Source organism: Ursus maritimus, unplaced genomic scaffold (genome assembly GCF_017311325.1).
Source record: "Ursus maritimus isolate PB19 unplaced genomic scaffold, ASM1731132v1 scaffold_2, whole genome shotgun sequence".
NCBI classification, from domain to species: domain Eukaryota; kingdom Metazoa; phylum Chordata; class Mammalia; order Carnivora; family Ursidae; genus Ursus; species Ursus maritimus.
Window position 1 is genome coordinate 103,485,791 of NW_024424452.1, and position 14,422 is coordinate 103,500,212.

At 44.9% G+C, this 14,422-nt stretch overlaps 1 protein-coding gene across 1 annotated transcript; it reads right to left on the minus strand.

Moving 5' to 3' along the window:
• Positions 1 to 6,233: 6,233 nt before the first annotated feature.
• Positions 6,234 to 14,401, minus strand: PPP1R15B (protein phosphatase 1 regulatory subunit 15B). The gene is given in 3 exon segments (XM_008699508.2): positions 6,234 to 8,858; positions 11,847 to 13,346; positions 13,348 to 14,401. Coding segments are annotated over 3 exon segments (2,118 nt in total). The 5' UTR covers positions 13,744 to 14,401; the 3' UTR covers positions 6,234 to 8,636.
• Between the last annotated feature and the right edge of the window lie 21 nt (positions 14,402 to 14,422).

The window sequence follows — 14,422 nt, forward strand, 5'->3', positions numbered from 1 at the left end:
ACCTCAGGCTGTCACTTGAAAGATTAGTAATGATGACATGACATCAACTATTTAAAACCGTAGGTTTAAAGTCACCACTACTAATACTAGCTTCTCAAAAACATCTCAAGTACTATAAATAAGCATCACGTATACATTGAAGATAGAGCTTTCCACACATTTAATTGCTTTTTTGAAACCCATGAATCAATACATTACTTAATTGTGTGTGTTGGCGGGGAGCCTCTCCACTGGGAGAAGGCGGCTATGGAAACTGTCACTTGAGTTAAAGCAAAGTATATTGTGCACCTAAGACATTCTGGTTACTATGCCAAGGACCCTTCCAGCAAAGAGGTGACAGTCTGCAGGAAGAAATGGAAGCGCCAACAGTTAGAACTCAGTGTGATATGAACAGTGAGAGAAAGGGGGACAGGGGGCCACAACACTGGAAACAACGCAATGAACTCCATGAGGATACACAGATGGAGTCATCATCAGGGAAGCCTTTAGGGGGAAGATGAAACCTGATCAAGGAAGGTAAATATTCCCAAGGAACCTTGTAGGGGTCTACGCCGAACGGGAGGCGTAAGAAGGGACACCAGCCTAACATAACTGGGCATCCCACGTGAAATGCCTGGGAGATTCACTGCCAGAACAGGCGCCTGCTTCAGCCCTTTGACTTCCCGGCAGGACTGTTCTTCTGCAAGTCAATATTCCTCTAAAAAACCTGCCATCTCTCAGGCAGTACTGGGCTACCCGCCCCCCAGGCCAATCAAGCTGTGACTCACAGCAGGTCGTCGTCGTGGGGAAGGTCAAGGCTGTTCAGAGGCGAGTGTCTAAAAAAATGGGGCAATCGGAAGTCAACAAAACAAAACAAAAAAACTCTGTAAATTCCTGAAGGTACCACAAAAAACCCCCAAACCCCCCCAAAATAAAACATCTCAAATCGAGCAGAAACAAAAGGCAGGAAGAGCATCACCATAATAAGAGTTGAAAGGTGGCTCGTCACTGCGGACGGAGCAAAACTGTCCGCAAACACACAATGGCCTTCCATTCTGCACACCTGAAAGTGGATGGGGGCAGCCCCTCGGGGCCAGCCCCAACTTACTAAAGAACGGTCCTGGGTAGCCACCCGGCCTTGGCTACTAGCTCTAAGAGGGAAATAGAGAACAGCATGAGACGCCAGCCCAGCAGTTCTTTAGGATTTTTTCCTCCTTCCAAGCCAGTCCCATGTACACCTCTGTCATCAGACACAGTGACTCTCGGTGCCTCGAGCCATGTGGCACCTCTCTCTCCGCTCCCTGAGAATGACGGCCCTGGTTCACAGCAGCGCAATACGAAGCAGAATGCTGAGCAGATCGTTAAGTGAGACGAATCCCTAACTGGAAAAACCCCGATCCGGAAAACCCAGCAAATATCTGAAAGTCAGCCTCTTAGAAGTCACCCCCAATCTCCTAATTATCCTCCCCCCCCACCCCCGTGGAGAGCAGGAACAATCGATTCATGCGTTTGTGTTCAACTACAAATCGTGGTTCTCTCTTAAGGAACAGTTACCACAAAAAGGTGGAGTCCCAACGGGCAGGGCTGGCATGGGCAGGGCAGGGCAGTTCTCCCGCTTGCGGATACACCCAGGGAATGACCTCCAAGGGAGCAATAGGCATCACATTAGTAATCAATCACAGGGACCCATCGGGCACGCCGAGATGGTAACGCCATCTAGTGGAACCAACAGAGCATCTCTAGAAACCCAGAGCCGATCTTTGGCCACCAATGAATAGAACGGAAACTGCTGGCGTTGTGGGAAGAATACTTCGGTATTAATACAGAATACTAATTCTGGAAAAGAAAGGTCTCAGCTGATTTGCTCACATATGCAATTCATAAGTTAACACGCACCTTATTAATGACACTCGAATTAATTGCTGTGGTATCCCTAGCCAGGTGGAAATTTGTAATTACGTTCTACGAGTTCAGAGCTTAGCGCAACTTCTCAGTGAGGACCTTTCAGTCTGGTGATCCGACATCCGCTAGGATCATGGCGCGTTTGGTTCTGATCAGACACGGTGTTGATGTACTCTCAGTAAAGGCTCTGTGAGAGGTGACTTTAGGAGAGCGAGGAACTCGGGGCACCTGGCTGACTCAGTCGGAAGAGCACACAACTCTTGATCTTGGGGCTGTGAGTCGGAGCCTCAGGTTGGGTGTAGAGATTACTAACAAAATAAATATATAAACAAACAAAAAAAAGGCAGTGATTACCTCATTCAAATCTTTGCTGACTATCTACAGTTCTAGGCTCTGGGCTCCTAAACAAGACACACGACAAGACCCCTGCCCTCGGCATTTACCGATTAGTGGGGGCAGCAGCACACAAGGAACAGGGGCACGTGTTAGCAAAACGAGGCCTGCATGAACATAATCTAAAAGGGCAAAGTGAGAGGGAAAGGAAGGGTTGCGGATAAGTCAATGAGAGGTCTCTTGAGGTGCTTTTGAGATCCAAAGAAGAGCTCATCTTCTCATGATGGAATTTTTTAAAAAAGATTTGATTTACTTATTGGAGAGTGAGCAAGAGAGAGAGCATGAGTGGGGGTGGGCAGAGGGAGAAGCCGACTCCCGCTGAGCAGGGAGCCTGGGATCATGACCTGGGTCAAAGGCAGACACTTAACCAACTGAGCCACCCAGGTGCCCCCTCATAATGAAATGTTTTTAAAGACAACCATTCTGGGGCGCCTGGGTAGCTCAGTTAGTTAAGCATTCAACTCTTGAGCTCAGCTCAGGTCTTGAACTCAGGGTCATGAGTTCAAGTCCCACACTCCACGCTGGGCGTGGAGCCTACTTAAAAATAAAAATAAAAATAGGAGCACCTGGATGGCTCAGTTGGTTAAGCATCTGTCATGATCCCAGGTCCTAGGATTGAGCCCCACATCCTGCTCCCTGCTCATCGGGGAGTCTGCTTCTCCCTCTCCCTCTGCTCCTCCCTCCCACCCCCCTCATGCTCTCTGTCTCTCTCAAATGGATAAATACAATCTTTAAATAAATAAATAATAAAAATAAAGACAACCATTACAGAATAAATATCCCTAGGAGTTTTCAAAGCTTTTTTCGAACTCCTCTCTGGTTTTTGCCTGCAGAGCCAATGTATGAAGAAAAGCAGGCTTGGGGGCCCCTGGCAGGCTCAGTCGGTGGAGCGTGTTACTCTTCAACTCAGGGTAATGAGTTTGAGCCCTACGTTGGGCGTAGAGCTTACTTAAAAATAAGATCTTAAAAAAGAAAACAAAAAAACCAGAAAGAAAAGCAGGTTTAACTCAAAGCAGCACACAGCTTGCAGCTTTACCATCACCTCTTTCTTTGATCCTGAACATCTTTGGGATATTTCTGAAAATCAATCCAGTCCCCAACACATGTATGGTAACCTAATGTTCTGGTGGGGAAGTATGCAGCAAGCTCTGGAGAGAGTTAGGAACTCCGTGAGGTCCTTTCTTCCTCTTGATGGATAGTATCTCTAATGAACGCACACCTCTGACAATTGTGCTGTTCTTTTCTTTTGCTCTGGAGGTCCTCATCATCTTCTAGGGAAGGATCTATGAAACAATAGTAAAAAATATATATATACATACATACATATTTTTTTTTCAGGAAACAAAGGCGGGAGGAGACAGAGAGAAGGATAGTACTAAGACGAAGGGAAGAGTAAAAGATTAAAAGAACAAAACCACTCTAGTTGAGGAGCCCCTGGGGGTGGGAGGGACTGAAAAAAAATTTTTTTAATAACGATAAAAGAACAAGACCTGATAAATCACTCCCAAGTTCGTCCCTTGCAGTTCAGCTTTCTAAACCTTGTCCTCATCAGCTCCCGAGGCTATCTTCTTTATGGGCCAGGCAACCCACTTTCCATAAACCTGGTTTCCCCTATATTTCCTGGTGCGATTAAGGAGTCTGCTCATGGTAAAACAGCGATGCAACTCATATGATTACACAGCGACACATACCCCCACCTCCGCCCCCCCTTCTCCATTGCATGTGTACGATGTTTCTCCCTGACAGCAAACTTGTCACTAGAACATACTCACTGAACACAGCATGCCTTGTTTGATGAATCCTCAGTGAGCAGGGTTAGAAGAGATATATTGATCCTTATTACCCCTATTGCTAAAGATCTTGGTATCATGCTACCTTTGGATTTTAAAGTCACAAGTGGGGACACCTGGGTGGCTCAGTCAGTTAAGTGTCCGCCTTCGGCTCAGGTCATGATCCCAGGGTGCTGGAATCGAATCCCACATTGGGCTCCTTGCTCAGCGGGGAGCCTGCTTCTCCCTCTGCCTGCTGCTCCCCTTGCTTGTGCTTGCTGACAAATAAATAAAATCTTTTTAAGAAAGAAAGAAGAAAGAAAGAAAGAAAGAAAGAAAGAAAGAAAGAAAGAAAGAAAGAAAGAAAGAAAGAAAGAAGGAAAAAGAAAGAAAGAAAGAAAAAAAAGAAAGAAAGAAAGAAAGAAAAGAAAGAAAGAAAGAAAGAAAGAAAGAAAAAAATGAAGTCACAACTGACCGACACAAACAGCCTCCGCAGAGCAAATCTGGGGAGAAAGACTGATGTTCTGTATTGATCACAAAACATTCAACTGAGTCCATAAGGAAAAGATCCTGATTACCAGTACAGAAGGATTCCGAACAGCGAACATTTGTGTTAAAATCCTTAAAATGAGGAAATACCAAAACCTCTTTATACATATAAAAAGAAATTAAGTCTTTCACTTCAAAAAGGTACACTGGGCAGCATACTTACTTTACACAATGTAAGAATGCTTTTACAGATTTCTATATTACTTTTATAAATAACATTTTTGTGAGGAAAAAACTGAAGATATTTTCACTTTTATTTTTAAAAGGTACACGGAGGACCCAAAGGATCCTAAATCCGTAACTGTCAAAATTTGAGGTCAGCAATTAATACTTGCTTTAAACTTTCCATTAAAGTAGAAGAAAAAAAAAAAAAAACAACAAACCCAACCCAGCACAATTTCCAGATGATATCAAGAGTCATAGCAATAAATCTAGCTTGAGGTGAATATGGCTATTTTCATAAACCTTCCTAGTGAGAGAGAGCCAAAAATGCTTACACTAACCCCAAGATGGTAATGAAAGTATAACCCAGGGCTGTCAATTCAATTTGTACTAAATACTGATAACTTCCAACTATGTTTCTTTCCTTCCAGGTCAGAAATAGATCTTTAATAAATTTTTCTTCATTAGCTAGGAAGATCCAAGTACCTAAATAAAGAATGCTATTATGCTTAATCCATTAATAGGCTTGCTAAAACCCAAATGTTCGTCTTTTCTCAGGGTACAAAGTTTGATTTTTCTGATGCTACCGTCACATTTATGCAACATTGTAAATGGGAGTATGCCATGATTTACAATACCATGGTTATCATTAATAATAACGCACCAAGGGGCGCCTGGATGGCCCAGCGGGTTGGGCATCTGCCTTCTGCTCGGGTCATGGTCTCAGGGTCCTGGGATCGAGCCCCGTGTTGGGCTCCCTGCTCGGTGGGGAGCCTGCTTTTCTCTCTGCCCCTCACTCCACTCATTCTCTCACATAAATAAAATCTTAAAAAAAAATAATAATGCACCAACAAGAGAAAAGTTGATTTCCCTGCTACTTGAGGGAAACGCTAGGAGCAGCTGGGTGGCTCAGTCCCTTAAGCATCTGCCTTCGGCGATGATGCCAGGATCCTGGGATCAAGCCCCATGTCAGTCTCCCTGCCCAGCAGGGAGTCTGCTTCTCCCTCTCCCTCCCCCCACCACTCACTCTGTCCAAATAAACAAACAAATAAATAAATAAATAAAATCTTAAAAAAACAAGGGGGGGGGGTCAAGAAATGCTATGCTAAGCCCAGCATGTGAATTTAGTTTACTGCTTCTGTGAATATTCTACTGTTTTCTCTGCAGCAGAAGTGGATGACTGGGGCCAATTTTGGAATCAAACCCCCAGTCTCTAAGAAAGGGGTTTCATACTCCAAGAATCAAATTCTCCTATTAAAATGTGGTTTGCAATCCTATTTAGCCCCTTAAAACTCCTCCCCTTCAACAAGCCGAGGTGCAATTTACATGCCACATAACCTTTTCAAACCACAGCAATTTGTTCAGCACCTGTAGGTTTATAGTGCTTCTACAAAAATACCAGATTTAATCCTGAAAATTCTTCTCAGTGAGTCCAAAACTAATGTAAAATACTAGGAAACACACAATATACACTTGAACCAAAATATCACGTAACATTTAATAATTGCAAATATATTTATTACAATTTACAGATTAGTTAAAGTTATATACACAAATATAATTTTAGCTATAAAATCCCAACAAAATGGTTACATTTAAGTCACTGGATCTGTAGAAGCCAATTTAGAGTCTTCTAGTCCCCTAAATTCACCTTCGTTAAATTATACAAAAATAAAATCTGATAGTTTTGATTTCAAGTTAAAGACGAAGAGGTGCTGTTATCACATTGCAACACTCAGAAAAGGAAATTTTACCTGTCTGTACAAGCCTTTCACATGCTACATTGATACTTAAAGCACCATTGTAAGACTTTAAATGTGTACAATGTTCAATTACAACGTCCAAGTTTAACTTTGTTCTACAAACAGCTAGGATTGGAATGAAATGACAAGAATTTTTTCCCCTTCAGTCCAACATAAAAACAGCCCCTTCTGTCCTTTTTGTCACCATCTGATCACTTCTTTTAAAGGAGGGTAGTCAACGGGAGAAGTCTTCACCACGCTTTTACTCATTTGGTAGTGAGGTTGCAATCCCAAGGGAACAGGTCTCCAAAATCCAATCAATGTGAAGCGATCCCATTATTTTCAGATATGCAGAGGTGCTAGGTTTCAGACTAAGCCGTGAAAGAAAACAGCATCCTTCAGTCTGGCTTTAAAGGAATGCCCACACATTTTCAGGAAGCTTTTTTCAAGGCAAATGATCCCTTCTTTCCAACTGACACAGCCGGGGCTTGAAACCAGCCTGTGTTCACAGTGTTACGGCAGGACCCTGCCAGTCCCTCCCCTGTGATTACCTCAAGCGGAGGCGCACAACACATGCTGAGTAAGGGCTCTGCAAACTCTGACCAGCTTTCAAGCTGTTGTACTCTTGGTGCGTTTATTATCACTGGCGTCGGTTCTTAGGGCAGGCCAGATAGAAATAAAATAATGACCAGGTAGATTATAAACTGAGGTAGGAACTCTGTAAGCATTTCGGACAAAAAATTTGTTCCCACACCGAAACAAGTTCACCCGTAAGAGGTCACCTGTTCTACTCACGTTTTCCACTGCCTGCAACAAGAGGCACGTGGGGCAAAAACAGACCAATCAGGAGCTGATAAACATCACCTCAGCCTAACAGGCACACCATGTCGAGCTAACTAAATAAACCAAGGACAAGCAGCCACTGCAAAAACTTCAATTCAAAAGTAAACTCTGGGCTAAAAATAAGACTTTCTATTGCGAAGTCTATAGTACCATCCTTTCCTGAAAGCACAGGCCTTGTCATTACTTCTCTCACTAACAGTAGAACACAATAAACTTGGAGATTGATGAAGTCTATTGTACATTGCAAACTGGGAAATTCAGAACTGCCCATTTCCAAGTTTATAGTGTCACCCTGACAGGTTTTAAAAGTGACGGTGCTGAAGCATGAGATTAACACTGGTTTTCTGTTGACAGCATATACAACAAAACCAAATTGCTCTGAGAAGTCTCCTAGTTTCTTCCTAGGAAAATTCTTGCCTTTAAATTTAAAAAGTAAATGTCTATGATGCAACTATTACTTTCTGGAGTCTCTTACAACAACGTCTACCTGTTGAAACATACAAAGAACCATTGAACTGGAACGACAGTAACATACACAGAATCCTCTCCAAGAAACGCTTTGCACAGAAGTTAAACGTGTGAGACGTTAAAATTTGGCAGAAAGATGCAGCTTTCCCAAAGTAGCAGAGAGTACTGCAAATGTACGTTTTGTGGGGGGCCTTGGAAATATCTCAGGTCGAATTTAACCGAGAAATGAAAACCCACCACACATGTCCCCTCAAAGTCATTTTTAGAAGGGAAAAACAAAGTTGACACAAGATAATTTAAGTCGGTAGCATATACAAGATTATTTTCTTAGCCTTAAAGGTAGAAGGACCACATCACTGAAATAAAAATATAGAGAGAAGACATTAAAGCCCGTTAACTTTAGAATGTTGGGTGGGGAGAGCCCAAAGTGTTCCGACAGGTACACATAATTTAAATTAGAATGGAAAATGGGCTTTGAACCCTATAAATATTGTTTCCCAAGGAAATCAGTTTTGATAATGCAAAATTCCACCTTAAAAGGTCCCCTTTACACCTCAGCAAGCACATGACATTCAAAAATACATCCGACTGAATCAAAAAAGGGAGGATTAGAGATCACACCATCTCATCCTTCATTACCAGGGCTTGCCTTCAAACCTGGCCGTCTCTAAGTGGGATCAGTTACAAACAAAATATTAAACTAGGTCACTGGATCCAAGTTGCATATCCTTTAAAAAAAAAAAAAAGGACAGCTGCCAATATTTGTTTTCAAAAGAAACCTCTCTAGTAAGAGGTAGTGTGTGCTCGAGTTAGAGGCCGTCAAATCATCTTAACATTGCTTGAAAGCATTAAGTCCGTCGAAACATGTTTCCTGGAGTCTATGAAACATTCTTTCTCTGTGCTCAAACGTCAAGCAATATCCAATAGCAACTTCTGTTTCTTGAATTCGTTTCTGGAATCTGCACCCATCCCGTGCAAATTCTTCCCATGGTCCTCTGCGGTCCTCATCATCGCTTATATAATACTCCGTAACTTCTTCCAGGAAGGTTACCTATAAAGACAAAGACTAATTTTAATCATGCTCTAGGATCTTAAAATCATCATTGAAGCAATTAACCCTTTATGCTACTAATTCTTTCAGAATATCAAATATCCAAGTATCTTACAGGAATATTTGGTTTCAACTGTAACAGAAGAAAAGAAGTTGTGATTGATTAGATGGCATCTCAGTAGAAGTAAGTGAGCAAACTCCATCTTGATTTCCTTCACACATACACACACATATTCCTGCCCCCCATTTGTCATCCTGCCTCCCTCCTCTTGGCTTCTGGTGTTAATAGAATGAATCCAGATGGGGAACTGAAAATTTCCTGATGTTACTAGTCCTTTTTTTTTAATCCTTAGGGAAATACAATTCTGTGACACTCTTCTTCCAAAATAACAAATGTTTCCCAAAAAATTTTTCAGAAATATTTGAAATAGTTATTAGTCAATGTTAGTCAATGCTTTTATTACAGCACAAAAGCTTTAACAAGATCTTCACCAATTTCTAGTCTTCCTTTCTCCTTTAAATACAATTTCATTTTTCAGTGCTTTCTAATTTTTGCATCATAAACACATAGTGTTACTCTTTAACTATTACTTTTGTAATCAGACTATAGAAAAAGTTACTTAGTAAACAAAATGCAGCCAAATTAACCTATCTTTAAGGTTATGTTACTAAGAGACTTTGTAGTTGAGATAAAACCCTCTTTGTATTCCTCAATATGCTATCACCATATATACATGAAATTGCAAATACTATAAATATACATGATTTCATGTAATGAAAGTCCCTTTTAATCCCTACTTAATTTCTAATACAGAAGTTTCTTTCTAACATAGCAAACTACAAAAGTAAATACTTGCTTTAAAATATGTTTAATAGTTACATCAGCTAATCCCACCGTGGCCTACTCCTTTCATTCTCTTTACATCAGGCCACGGAATGCCCTCGAGGACAATTAGCAGGTATGTAACATCTTACTAGATATTGCACTCTAGAGTTACTCACTGTGTCACTAAAATAACTAACAGCAGCATCTAAATATGTTTACCACATGCCAGGCTCATTTCAGAGGACTTCACAATTTTCATCTCATTTAATCCTCAGAGCGACCCTATAGGGTCTGTACTATTACCTCCGCTGTACAGTTAAGGAAAGCGAGGTTAACGGACTTATTTCCAATCACACAGCTTCCCTCCTACAGTGTAGTCATCAGGACTCACACCTGGAGTGTGGCTCCACAATCTGCGCTATGTCACTGACAGTGTTTTAAGTCTCATTCTAAGAATCAAGTGCTACCCATTACTCCCATATACCTGAAGAACGGCAAGTGCTCAAAGGCTGCCAAATAATTTTACCATATTTTAGGCATAATCTTTTATAAATATTGCTTCTGGTTCATAGTCAGGAGTCTCACATCTACTTGACTCATCTCATTTTTGCTCAATGAGTAAGCTAAAACGACACAGGAGACTGGCCTGAGGTCTCTGAACAGTAACAGCTATCAATTAAAGGCAAGGCGATGAATTAGGAGTTTTATACACTCATCTCGTTTAAGTCATGCAATAATTCACACATTTATAATTATTATTCCCATCAGATACACGAGTGAATCAAGGCCATGAGAAGTCAAGTTACTTTGCAGGTCTGGCTGTCTTCCCAAATTTCTTGGCTCTAACCACTCAGCAGGAGGGAACACAGGCCTCCGGATACCAAATGATCATTCCGTTGCTCCACTTTACACCAGGGCAAGGTTTTTTGACCTATTCACTAATAGGTTTCTTAACCTATTCACTGAATAGGTCCTTTTGTCAGGGTCCCCTTAAAAAATAAAGAGAAAAGATCTTTTATGACAGCATTTACAGAAGTGGTAACTAAATTTTTAACATGACCTATTCTGCGCGTCTATAGGCGAGACATAAGGTTATCACCATGTAGAGATATCTTCTACCCAGGAGGAATTTCAAAGGATTAAGCTGGCCATCTGGAGCCAAGACTATGGCACTGTCAACTTGAAACTCTCTGATGCGGCAGAAGCTGAGGTCAAGAATAATTTACCCCCCTTTCTCTTTCCAAATAAGTGTATAGGAAACTAAAGAAACTTTCCCTCTACAATAAAAGATACCCTGTGTTTGGGGAAATTCCTCTTCAATCACTAACTTCTGCTGAATAAATAGTAGAGGGAAAAAAAAACACAGCAATTCAAAGGACCTCCCCAAATAAGATTAACCCGACAACGTGTTGAAAGAGTAAAATGTTCCATGAAGTTCTAAGACTAGTTTAGGAATAGGAAGCAGCTACTCAAGATAAACCAAATAGGTAACCATCATTGTTACAAATGATTATTAACCTGTAAGTGGCCAATGCTAACTAGTATTGCATTCTTAAGAAACTGCAGTACCATGTCCTATATTGTTTTTTTACTGTCAATCAAAATCATATTCACGTCAAAAAGGTTTTGCACTGAAATTAGTATTTTCTTTCATGGCAAACTCACTACCTGGTACTATCAACCCTCTGGGCTCTAACAGGAAAGACGACACTGTGATCCTGTAAATAAAATATTAGGTGTCCGCAAATGACATACTACAATTAATACTAAAAACTCTACAGCTATAACGGGACCCGACCAATCTCCAGAAGAACTGCGTACACAAGGTGTCATTTTTCTGTTCCGTAAAAGAGTGAAAAGTTGAAGACCGCATGGCAACAGCCCAGAGCTACAAACCCAAACGAAAAGGGCACTTTCCTGCTACCATCTACACCCCAGCATCTTCGATTTGGATAGGAACAACATTCCACAGGAGGGAAGAAGGCGGTGGTGGTATGTCGGGCGGGGGCGGTGTCATTTCTTAATGCAAGTACAGAAGCTTCGAGTCCTTCCTCCATAATACGCTCTACTATGCCTCCAGAAGAGTCACGCTACTGTACGTAACCGTATCTAAACAGTACAGACTCTAAGGCATGTTCAAACAAACAAACAAACGAACCAACCTTTTTCCTCTTGGTATGCGCGCGTCTTTCTCCAGAAAGAACCTCACCCGGGACCAAGTCTGGACCTTCATTTTTTCGGCTCCCTAACAGCTGCACCTCGCAAGATAGTAAGGTGTGACAATCGGAAATGGCCACAGTGGGCTCAGACGGCCTCTCTGAGTCATGACAGCCTGTCCAATTTTTCCCTGATGTTTGAAAAGGAGCCTTAAAATTTAAAAGGTCGTAGGGGTCGTCGGAATTACAGAAAGAGTTCCACAGTTTGAGGCTCTCTGCTTCATCTGCACTAGATTCCCAGTCATCTTCCTCCCCGGAATTAGAGTCAGGAGACTCGGGAAGGCTTCCAGTCTGGGGAGAATCCTCGAGATCAGACTTGTCAGACGAATCCTTCTCTGAGTCAGAAGGGTCTCCAGGAACAATTCTGGCAGCAGTCTGAATTGTTGCCCTGAAGTTTTGGGGATTGTAAGGATCGACACTACAGAAAGAGTTCCAAAGGTGAAGGCCTTGCGAGCCGTGCTCAAGGTCTGATTCTGAGACTGCGCTGTCACTATCAAAACCGTCATCCTCAGCCTCCGCATCCCAATCCTCATCTTCGGAATCAGAACTTGTTTCTAGGTCACTGGGCGCACCCCCCAAAATGTAATCTATCAGTCTGTTACTACAAGCTGGCCTGGTGGCAGTGGGAATGTCATCTTCTAGGTCTGAGGAGTCCCCAGCACTTCTCTGGTCCTCTCCAGGCTCGTTTTCCACAGGTAGCTCACCAGACGGACGGCCTTCCGAGGGGCCCTGTTTTTCCGGGGCAAGTGGAACCTCCTTCGTCCACTCGGTGGGTTCCTGGGCGGCTCCGGGAGCGGCTCCAACAGAGGGAACACACTGCGTGGGACTATCTCCTCCGGGTTTCAGATCCATCCGGAGCAAGCTGTGTTCCTCCTCCAGGCTGTGGTAGCCATTATCTTGGTCTGGGGTGGGTAACGCTTGCCCTTTGCTGGCCTGCTGAAGGAATTCCAGCCGTTTCGTGCGGAGATGGTGGATTTCTGGCAGGCCCTCTCTAGAAAGAGGCGGACATCCCTGCCGGGAGGAGCAAGGGATCTGTGTCTTCAGCGGGTGGGTTGGCTCACGGTCTTCAGCCAGACAGCGGCCCTCCGGGCTGAGGGTCTGGAAATCAACAGGCTCGCCGCTTCCCACACTGTTCTGATAGCCGAGCCCCACCCGCGGCAGGCAGTCCAGATAGCTGGGGTTCAACAAATAGGAGACGACGCTGAAACTGCTGAAACGCCGCACGGGGCCGGAGGGCGAAAAGCCAAGTTCCCGGTTAGAGCACAGATGGCCTTGAAGGCCACTCGGCAACAGCTCCACTCCCCACAGCTGCTGCTCTAACAGAAGAGCGTGTGCGGCAGGGTCCAGAACTCTAGCCTTGGCTTTGAGTTCCAATTCTAGATCTGAGGACGAGCAATGCCAGTGCAGCCCCTCCTCCAGCCAATCGAGGGGACTGGAGGGGACTGGCAGCAGAGTCGTCCGAGGGGTCGAGCCGCAGCGAACGCAAAGATTTCTGCGCCGGGCAGACGGCTGGGTCCTCCCGAGCTCTCAGGGCTCTAAGAGCGCTGTAGCCTCCAGCAAAATCTAGCCATCTGGTCGGAATCATCCCGCCGAAGAGCTGGCTCCAGATCAGCAGCTTCTGAAGCAAGCTGGGGAGTGGCGCAAAGAGCTGGGCAAGCAGCTTCATCCAGTAGCCGGTCCGAGCCTGGGGCTGGGGGGAAGCAGCCACTCTGGGGTCCCCGGAGTGCTCCGGGGCAGGAGGTGTGGGCATTTTGGAAGTGCCGGGTTGCGGGCGCCGAGGAAAGAAGGGCAGCCAGAACCGGGAGCCCGGCCGTGGCCGCGATCCGTCTGCTGCCGGCTCCATGTTCCTTCTTCTAGGCGGTCTCTCAGGGCTGCAGGTCGGGCGGGATTCGAAGAGGCCTAAGCAGTCTTGGCTTTGCCGCGCGGCGGAGTCGGGGCCCCAAGCCGATCCCCGGGCCAGCAAAACAGCCACAGGGGGGAGCGGCTTCGGCCGCGGGCGGCAGACCACAGTCCGGAACGGCAGGCGCTGGACGCAGCGGCCGAGGCGACATTCATCCTGGCGGGAAGGAGGTGTCCTACTCCGCTCGAGGCCCGTCCACCATAGACAGAGACCTCCCACTACGACTGCGAGTTCGCAGAAGGGACGGGCCGTTAAAAAACCCCTCGGCAGCGCGACCCCGGAAGGACTGGGCAGGTGGGCGCGGGTGGAAGCGAAACACAAAATGGCCGCAGGGCCAGCGCGGAACAGAACACCCACAGGCCAGAGGACGAGACGAAGGAGGGCGGCTGGCGACGCCACCAGCCCCGCGTCGCCCAACGTCACTCGCAGAGCCCCAGCGGGCGGGCCTTTCCGGACTCCTCCGAGCGGCAGCTGATTGGTCTCGCGCTGTTCCCTGTCGGCTTCCTTACTCTCGGCGGACCCAGCCCGCGCGCCGGAGGTTGCATCAGCCGGGCCGAGGCTCTACGCGTGCGCACTTGTTCCCTGGTGGTCTCCTAGGAGACCGCCCCGCCTCGGCGGTCTC